General features: G+C 35.5%; 1 protein-coding gene across 1 annotated transcript; it reads right to left on the bottom strand.

Moving 5' to 3' along the window:
* Nucleotides 1–2,440: 2,440 nt before the first annotated feature.
* On the bottom strand, nucleotides 2,441–6,282 carry LOC121731163 (cuticle protein 8-like). Its single transcript, XM_042120520.1, has 4 exons — nucleotides 6,150–6,282; nucleotides 5,705–5,801; nucleotides 3,255–3,524; nucleotides 2,441–2,511 (listed from the first exon to the last, which is right to left on the bottom strand). The coding sequence occupies exons 1-4, from the start codon at nucleotides 6,264–6,266 to the stop codon at nucleotides 2,441–2,443; spliced, it is 555 nt and encodes a 184-aa protein (XP_041976454.1). The 5' UTR covers nucleotides 6,267–6,282.
* Nucleotides 6,283–10,616: the final 4,334 nt, after the last annotated feature.

Raw genomic sequence — 10,616 nt, 5'->3', positions numbered from 1 at the left:
GGAAACGTCCCCTCCTGTACAGTCGCCAGAAAGTGAGATCAGTCCCTAGTTTCGTCTAAGTGCTATCTGTGCTAAGTGAAGTAATTAAAGTGTTGCGAAGTGATAATTATTGTGAAGTATTTAGTGAAAGAGTAAAGTGTTCCTGTGAAGTTTCATTATGAAAGTGTTTGATGAATGATGGAAACTCAATAAGGATTATAAATAAATAAAAATAAATAAAATATCTTTTTATTCAAAATGGGTATCATGATACACTTTTTGAAAGTCGAACGAAGAAACTACGTTGCCTACCACCGGTTCGGGAACTACCCCGCCGAGAAGAACCGGCGTAAGAAACTCGCACGGGGCTATAATAGAGAGATTATGAGGTGGTACTATTTCGTACTATTCTCTCCTCGCCCGTCTTCCCACGCCACTGTCTTGAAACAGCACTTTACGATGAAGACCTATCCTGATAATAGCGAAGTTCCTTTATATACAATACTAGCTGACCCGGCAATCGTTGTTTTGCCATATAAATTATTTCTAGTATCAATATAAAAACTAATGTATAAAAAACTGTATATATAAACAAACATTAAAATCGGTAGAGCCGTTTTGGAGAAGTTGTCACACAAACACTGCACGAGAATTATTAGCAATAAATAATAATTATTAAATATTAATTTATGAAACTTAATTACTGGCAGTTAACTAAACGTTTAGTATTTATGCAGGTTGATTAACGAAAGTTCAATAATGTTAAATTAGGAAATTCAAAAACAATTTCTCTGATTCAAAGTTCTAATAAGTGTCAGAAATCAGAATACAAAATATTGAATTGACCAAATCACTGGAAGTTGCTTATATAAATGTAAATGTTTCAGCACGGGGTGGACTGATAATGATGACGAAAAAAAACTAGATCGAATTCGGTTCATCCGTTTCGATGCAACGGTGCCACGGGCAGACACATAGAAGGAAGACAGACCTGTAAGGCTGCGTTTCCACCATGTGTTGCGAGGAATGTTTTTATGATCCAACAGCATCGCGGCGCTGAGCGATGTCATGGCAAGCTCACGTCAATGAAGCGATTCTATTGGTTCTCAAAAACACATTCCTTGCAACACATTTCTGATGAAAAGCCCAAGACCCCTCTTTTTCTTCAGGAGCTAAAAATTACGTCAATATAAAAATTAAATTAGTGCCTACAATTTGACTAAAGGAATAAAACCTTAAATTCAATACTAAATTGGACAGGCGTTCAATAAGATGCTTTTACAAGCAATGTTGCAAGTAAAAACGTGCCATGCTATAGCGGCAGGCATCTCAATATAAATTCATAGTATAAATTCTGAATTTATAATTGAACTTGGTGGCCAGGTTAAGGTAGTTTTGCCTTTATTATTTCAAGCATAAAATACATGTTACTGACTCTCATACATATAAATAAAATAAGTATACCAGCCGTTTCGTAGGAGTTAGACAACAATTCATATGTTAAAACTAATAAACTGCAAATGGGTTGCAACTAACTCGTATCCAACCTAGAGTGGCATTAAGTTCAGGTTTTGCTACGCCTAGTGGTATTTTCAGCCATAAAATGTAACGGATGCATTAGTAGAACTTAAAACTGCTTCCTAAAGCGCCTTACTACAGCTAAAAGATGCAAGATGGGCTGTTTTATCACTAATGTGCTAGTTGGGAAACACCATGAAACGAGAATTTTACACAGGACTAGTTGTCCCGGCAAATGTTGTTTTGCCATAAAATGGTTTTCCCCGTTCTCCTTCTTTTTTCTTGAAGTTTTTTCATATTTTTTTTCTATAAACCTCACGGAGCCCGAGACAATGCAAAACCGTGGAAATCGGTTCGTGCGTTTTAACAAAACAAAATGATAATACTTTAGGATGTGTATGAGTCTCTTGTATAGGGTTCACTGTAAAAGTAGCAGCGTTAAAAGAGTTACTTTTTTAAAACTTTTTTAAGAGCAAATTCACAACGCAGAAAAAAAAGGTATTTCAGCGCTGCTACACTCTCAGTGAAATGTGTATAATATGAGAAACACATACTGTCAAGTATTGTCACTTAGTTTTGTTACACTCTATATAATGCTAAGTACTCACATACGGTTTTGCTCGATAGTTTTACTCCGAATCGAAGGAAATGACATATTTGACATATTTAATTCCATCGAGCCGGCTCGAAGCGAGCCTTCGAGCTGTCAGTTTTGCGGTCCACACGGTGGTTATTGCTCGATTTGGAGTAAAACTATCGAGCAAAACCGTATGTGAGTACTAAGCATTACGTAATTTTGATTTGATTTTGTTTATTTCATCTGTAGTTGCTTTTATTTATTATTTCTTAGGGAAGTTATACAGGAATTTCTCAATCGTCATCATACGAGACATAAAATAAAATACTCTTAATAAATAGTTATTTATTTACATAAAGCTATGGTCTAGTAGTAGTTGGCAGGCCCGTCGAGTTCGTAGTTGTCATACTCCGGAAACTGAGGTACTTTTGCGTATACTGGAATGAGAAAAAAATAATTGAAAGTGATAGTATTGAAAGTAAAAAGAAGAAATTTTCATTGTTCAAGATGTTTCTTCGTGGTCCAGAATGCTTTTTAAATAAAGGTGCTGGTTGGCAGCGGGCGACATGAAGCAACCGCAGACGACGATTCGTCACGATACTAATGGTTTCTATGAAATACCCTCCGCAACTAGTGACACTTTAGATATACTAGTTTTATGTATTCATATAAATACATAAAACTAGTGGTGTCGCGACGACACGTCGGCTACTGCCGCTTCATGTAGCTGGCTTCCAACTTGTACCTTAAGAGTCGATTCAGACCGCGACGAGGCGAGACGAGGCGCGGCGTGGCATAACGTATGGATTTGACAGATTTCAATTGCGTGAAACGTCTTTCGAATCGGTCAAATCCATATTTTGTCGCGTTGCGGTCTAAATCAACCCTAACTCGCATTCGATAATGAATTCTACAGTGAAATTAGAAATCAAAAATGTATGGGACTTAATTTAACATAACTAAGGCGCCTTAAAAACTATGACTGTAAGCGAACTAATCTAACCGATAAAGGCCTTATGCGTTAATTTTTAATGGACAAAAACGTGCTCACATACTCAGTGCAAACCCCTTAATAATCCAATAAATATCACTACTGAGGTTGTCATAACATTGTTGTAATCTAACATAATAATGATATTATCATTAGCCGCATTCTAGATAGGAAGACACCAAAACTCACCATAAGGTACTTGTGAGGGGTAGATCGGTCGCGCTATCAGCTGCTTCGGTATCTGCACAGGTACAGCCACAGGTTTCACAATCTGGTACACAGGCTGCACAGGCTGCACAGGTTGCACAGGTTGCAAAGACTGCACAGGATAATGCGCAGGTCCAGATGGGTGTATGCTGGGCCCAGACTTTGAGACTATCGCGTTGAATCCATTGACAGAGTCGGCAGTGTAGTCCACCGTGCGTATTGAGCCGTCAGGCTCTACTAGAGAATACTGACCTAAAAAAACAAGTTTTTTTAATGTTGTGATCCAAACTTCAAGACTAGTCAAAATATTTTGTAAGACATTTTGTGACAAGTAGTTATTAGTAGATAATATAATTGCTCTATGGTTAATTTAAGGCACTTTAACTATAATGCATAATTAACATTGACATCGACATTTTTATACACGTATTAGGGCGGATTCGACCAAACTGGAGTAAAATTTTACTCGAGTATAACTGTCTCCTAATCTAAGAGTAAGCTTGCTTTGCGTTTTTCCAACTTCTAATCCAAGAATGAGGTAATTACACGGGAGTAAATATTTACACGGGCTATTTTGGTGGAGTAAATATTAAACTGAGAATAGTTGCACAACAGGGTTCAACTTTCCCGGTCGGTATTATTGTGAACTATATTTGACATTTTATTTCATACTCTTTGAGTAACTTCGTAAAATGCAAACGATAATACCCTAGAGTAAATTAAAGGAGTAAAATTATTCTCATGATAGTTACACCGACCGTGACAGTTGAACCCTGTTGTGCAACTATTCTCAGTTTAATATTTACTCCACCAAAATAGCCCGTGTAAATATTTACTCCCGTGTAATTACCTCATTCTTGGACTAGAAGTTGGAAAAACGCAAAACCAGCTTACTCTTAGATTAGGAGACAGTTATACTCGAGTAAAATTTTACTCCAGTTTGGTCGAATCCGCCATTCATGTATTAAAAAAAGTATTTTTTAAAATTGTTTGGCATTCAAAACTAAATTTGGTTTAACAAAACCAAAATGAAACATAATATCGACTCTACGGGCTGCTTTCAAGAGTGTATTAAAGGAATAAACAAGTTTGTGCGCGAACTCCTCCAAAACGGCTCAACCGATTTTAATGAAAATTTGCATACATTCGTTAGGCCTGAGAATTGGTTTTTATCTATTTTTTTATATTGATACTAGAAATGATTTATAAGCCAAAACAATGTTTACCGGGTCAGCTAGTTATGTCACAGAAAGGCACATGTCAGGTTCTTCATTAAAATTTCTACTAATTATTTACTTCCAAACAAACCTTCTAACAAACAATCGTTTTTAAACAATGGCCGTGGTTCTGTAGAGGTGAGACGTAAAAACTTTGATTGTGCCGTTGTATCTGTGATTACCTACGTGAATTATGTCATTTATCTACATCGCCTGAGACAATGTCGTTTTTTTTTATGAAATAAGGGGGCAAACGAGCAAACGGGTCACCTGATGGAAAGCAACTTCCGTCGCCCATGGACACTCGCAGCATCAGAAGAGCTGCAGGTGCGTTGCCGGCCTTTGAAGAGGGAAAAGGGTAATAGGGGAGGGTAGGGATGGGAAGGGAAGGGAATAGGGGAGGGTAGGAAAGGGAATAGGGTAGGGGATTGGGCCTTCGGTAAACTCACTCCCTCGGCGAAACACAGCGCAAGCGCTGTTTCACGCCGGTTTTCTGTGAGAACGTGGTATTTCTCCGGTCGAGCCGGCCCATTCGTGCCGAAGCATGGCTCTCCCACGTTTCTGGCTTTGTTTCCACTAATGACTATTATTGCAATGCCAGTAGCCCAAACACCTGTTTGAGTACCTTCTGGTAATTGGTATGGATGTGTTAAAGTATAAGTAATTTTCATTATATTGTATGCCTCTATTCATGTAATTTTAATGCCTATTAGCTTTACCTTGCTAATTATAATAATTTGGTATATTATATAAATGTTCTCCTATAGTCTAGGACACAGTATTCTATCTAGTAATCTTTTATGTCTATTTCAGAATTTACAAGGTTTGTGTTTTTCTTTTTTTTGGATCTTTTCGTTGTTTTAAAAGTAACCTTACTCCAGTTATTGAGTGTAGCTAGTGCTTCCTTTCCATGAATATCTGATATTATAATAATGAATGATAGGAGGGGGGATGGACTATATTATGGTTAAACCATATAACCCGCCACGCTTGTCCAATGCGTGTTGGCGGGGGGGGTTTCGCCAGAGCCTCGTTCGTTGATCAGCAGGGTATACCACGTGCAGGTCAGGTTGGCTTGGGCTACTAAGGTGTAAGTTGGGCCCCTTGTACCCCCTTATACCCCCTAATTTAAATAATAAAAGAGGGGAGGCATTTGCCCAGCAGTGGGACACAGTTGGCCAATAATAATAAATATAGCTCTAATAACGAGCTTACCTTTGACAACATCCCCATCCCTGGTTTCGTGCTGCGACTTCACATCCCCAGTAGAGTGGTCCGCGACTCCGTAGTTGAAGGCGTAGCGTGGACGGTCCTGAAGTTATAAGTTTATTTTTTTGTTATAATATATAAATATTAATAAAGAAAAAATAAAAAATAAGTTTCCTTTGTTATTTTATCGTGTAGAAGGTGGCCATTTTCTACAACACGTACACCTTTATCTGATACATTGGAAACGTTACTTAATACAGACAATGTAAACTTAATCAGGTTATCCAAAGCCTATAAACATTAAATATTACCGAACTAATCATATTTAATTACATCAAATTCCATCAAGTATTTTTTGCACGAGACAAACATCCAATGATCCTTCCGTCCTAACATTTAAAAGAATTTCATAATTATTTTAAAGCAGTATTTTTAGTAATAATTTACTCACATTATAATACTGCTCATATCCAGGGTCATACACGGGTTCGAACACTGTTCCATACTGTTTGGGCTTCGCTAGCGCAACACCAACTACCGCCAACAACACATATAAAATCCCACACATTTTGACCAACCGCGCTCCAAGGAGTCCCTTGTTTGAATAAAACAATACGGGGTTCGCAGGCTTATATATGTGGCCTTATTCGGCCAGCCTTGGCGCCTCGAGGCTTCCGAAAAGTTTTCTTCTGCGTGGCCAATTGAGAAAAGTTTCGCACGGTACAATGCCTGGACCGTGTTGCGACATCCATGGGAGTATTTTCCGTAATCTATGATCCGAAGTGATATATTAATCCTGTCATATTATCCAGCTACGTTCTGCATTGTATAGATTGTTTCTGTTTAAGGCGAGGATAAACCCCAATTTGTTATTCCGTGACTCCCGGTTTACCTAGTTCCAATATAATAACGAAATGTTTAAAAATATGAGATATAAAGCACAATATTTAAAATACCTTAAACCATAAACATTTTAATAAAACGTAATACTTTGGCTGTAATTAATTTACAAACTCACCTTCGATAAAAATCTTTTTCATCGAAATATAAGTATTAACTAGAATAATTATACATTTCATTTGAATAAATTGTTATTAAATCTATATTAAAATCTCCTTTTGTTTCTTAATATTTATTTCCAAAGATATTTAAAAAAGCATGAACAATAGATCCGCCCGAGTAACTACAGTTTTATGCTAAGCTAAAATGAATCTTATTGCGATGCGTATACGCTTGGTCTGTGGTTGTGTGCAAGGTTATCGTTTTGGATTGAGATTAATCCCCGCCTTAAAATTAATTATTAGTCTATTGGTGAAGTATGCTTATTGCTTAGTGCTCACCGCTTTTTGGTCATTCGTTTAATGGCTACAATCTTACTGTAAATTATTGAATTCTTTGTTATTTAAAGTATTACTTAATTCACACAATAATTGCAGAAATTCAAGATACAAAAAATATAATTTCTGAAATATTTTAATTAGTGCAATGTTATGAATTTAAACCAGACCTTGAGGGTTTACAAAATTATTTATAATTGTGCATGGGTGCATTAAATACTCGAAGTAACAAAACATCAACAATATAAATCTTAACACTTTTCCAAACTACAGGATCCATATTATTTAACAAAAAAAATAATATTTTTATTTTTTATCTTTCTATAATTTAGGTGTCTTCTTGCCTGTACCACAGATGACAAAAACTATGAAATGTCCTTTGATAGCCAACGGATGTGGTGATGGTCACCAACCAAAGGTCGCTTACCTTTGACGAATCGATACAGAATGGTTACGGTAGCATCTACCCATCGACAGTTTCTTCCATGAGATAACTTTTGATTTGTTATTACCTATTCAGATATAATAGGTTAATAAAATATAATTTAGGGTTTGTATATGTGTCTCTATATGGTTCGCTCTAAAAGTAACTAGCAGCGCCGAATGCTGATAGAGTTTTCTATGTTGCTATGAGAAATGCCCCAAATGAATTTTCACATACAAATTGTTTTAAAAAGTTACTTAGTTTTCAATAGCATTTTGGACTTGTTAATTATTTTCAAGCGTGGGCCAACCAAAAGCTCCAGTAAAATAATAAATTTGTATTAAAAATAACTTAAAAAAATGGACATTCATTGGTCGAATTTAATATATTTTGTCTATGTAAGATGTTTATAAGTTGATTCTGAATAGAACTTTGGAGTTTGGGCCAAGCAAATCATAGACCAAGGACGTAATAATATGATAAGATATAATTGAATTTATGTTTGTTTGTTTTACTGTTTATTGTTGTATGAAATTTAATTATCGTAACGGGGCTGTAGTTTCAAGGTTCAAGGTATGTATCAAAAACCGCTGTTCATTAGCATACAAATTACAAGTAGGGTACAGAGCACCAAGGCAAGTGTTTTCTCACGTTATACCATTTTACATAATAGAGACAACGAACAAGTACTGGCACAGATGAGCTACTTCAAACAAACGCTGGATCGTAACTATTACGTGTCTTCACAAATTATTGTTAACCAATTTGTTGAAGATTTGAAAACTAGAAATTTTTGTTTTTCAACACAATGCGTGTAGTATAGTGATTATTCATTATAATAAGCTCATCATTTAACGGTATTAATTCTTTTTATTATTTTAAACAGACTATCTCTATTACTAGAGAAAATAATAAGCAATTTCATTTTGTATCATGTAATTCATAGTTAATATAAGGGTTTTTTATTCTTACTTCTTTGTAAGGTCCTTTTTAACATCATAATAAAATGAGTTTAAATTAAAATAAATTATCTTTGCGCTTCTGTATACTCGTACTTGTCTATTCTATGACATTTGGGTGCAGTGATGTTTTCGGTAAATAACCATACAATGCAGATTGCAAATAAAACCTAAACTACTATTGTTACAAACAAAAAAACCTAAACTACTATTATTCGGCTACTTACGTACTATTGCCTCAAACGCTACTGAAACCATAGAATATTAAAAAATACCATTTTAGATTTAATTACAGTAATATTATTAATTCTTATGTATAAAGAGAAAATATTTAAATATAATGATTTATGTAATAAAAAATACAAATATTATGAAAGTTTATTTTATTAATTTAATATGTAAATAGTAACAATAATTTATAACAAAGAATCAGGTACGAACGTATACAATATGTAACTTCTTATTAACAAAACTCTAAATATTACACTATAAAATATTGATAAATATTAAATAACATTAGTTATAACAATACTATTTAACAAAGAAGAAGTTAAATTAAACAAAATAGAACAAATATTTTATCCTTGTATATATTTTTCGTTTAAACTTTGTTTTTCGAACTTAACTACTAGACTTATCAACGTTTCTACATCACAAATGCTTAAAAATTGTCGAAAACGGCTTTCATTTGTAGCACCACAAGTCGTCAATACTACTGCAATGTTTTGACGACAGAAGCAGCACCAGACAGTAAACAAAAGGTTATGTTCGAAGCGTTTTCAACGTTTCTGTGACTGTATATGCAACTAGCGCCCTCTGCTCAGCCCCCCTAGCATACGCCAACGAGATATCTCGTGGATATCTCACTCTCGAGCGTAGTGATATTGTCGATATCGATATATATCTCTTTTTCGCTAACATGCGTACGTCGAGAATCGAGAGATAAACTCATTCGTATGTAGTTCGTTAGTATATAGACAAAAATAGCATATATAAAAAAAAATTATCTCTAATTTTGACGACAGACGTACGAGAAAAAATGTATGTCACGTTAGGGTCAATAGAGATGAAGAGATAAACCAGTTAACATCAAGAAAACGTGTAGAGTGAGATATCTCATTGGCGTATGTTAGCACGGCTGAACTTTGCGTAATATTTATTCACGACTTCTTGCATGGCAGCTACAGGCCTTATTTGCCGAGCGTCATAATAAACAATTGATAAATTAAATATAATAAATAACTATCCCCTAGCACTATTGTAGAGATTGCAGACAAAACTTAATTTGTGTTTAATAGTTTCTGAAGAAAACTATTAAACACTAATTAACTTATAGCTAGAAAGCATCGATTATTATAGATTTGAAGCTCAAAACCACCGCTAACTGAAGCTTTCTAGGAACGATGAAAGACAAATGCATCTGTACGTTTGCTTCCTGAGGCTAGAAAAATGCATAACACCTTTCAAAAGACAAGTAGAAATATGCACAGCTGCTTTCAAATTAAAGATGCTGAAACACTTCTTTAAGATCTTAATCTGTACTCTAAGGGTCAATTCAGACCGCAACGTGACGAGGCGAGGCGCGACGCGACGCGACCTAAATTTGTATGGATTTGACACATGTCGGCAGCGTGAGACGTCTTGCGAATCTGTCAAATCCATACTAATTTTGAAATGCATCTACGCGACGCGTAGATGCATTTCTAAGAGCTGGCGCGTACTACGACTTTTTGTCGCGCGATTATTTTACCGACCAACCAAAATTCAAATAAAATGTTACTTTATGGAATAGGCTACAGATTTCATTTTCTACCGACATTTGTCTAGCGACCCATACTGCCGCTGCTTTTCAATGGCGTAGAGCAAAATGAAATCTATAGCTTATGTCATAAAGCGGCATTTTATTTGAATTTGTGTAGGTCGATAAAATAATCGCGCGACTAAAAGTCGTAGTGCGCGCCAGCTCTTAATTAGTATAGATTTGACAGATTCGCAAGACGTCTGACGCAATTGAAATCTGTCAAATCCATACAAATTTAGAAATGCATCTACGCGTCGCGTTGCCGTCTGAATCAACCCTTAAGAGCCCATATGACCCTAACTTGACTACATACTTTAACCTAGATCTCAAAATCTGTAAGGTCTAGAAAACTGATTTTTGACACAAGTAACTTTAGTTCATAAAGATTAAATGCTCA

Source organism: Aricia agestis, chromosome 10 (assembly GCF_905147365.1).
Source record: "Aricia agestis chromosome 10, ilAriAges1.1, whole genome shotgun sequence".
Classification (NCBI taxonomy): Eukaryota; Metazoa; Arthropoda; class Insecta; order Lepidoptera; family Lycaenidae; genus Aricia; species Aricia agestis.
The sequence above is the reverse complement of the archived record's forward strand: the minus strand, read 5'-3'. Positions and strand labels throughout refer to the sequence as shown.

Excerpts from the sequence above, each read along its gene's own strand:
- LOC121731163 (XM_042120520.1), bottom strand. The coding sequence starts at position 6,266 with ATGTGTGGGATTTTATATGTGTTGTTGGCGGTAGTTGGTGTTGCGCTA. Across the intron at positions 5,802-6,149 it reads GATATGAGCAGTATTATAAT|GACCGTCCACGCTACGCCTT; the intron begins GTGAGTAAATTA and ends TTATAACTTCAG. Across the intron at positions 3,525-5,704 it reads GGATGGGGATGTTGTCAAAG|GTCAGTATTCTCTAGTAGAG; the intron begins GTAAGCTCGTTA and ends TTGTTTTTTTAG.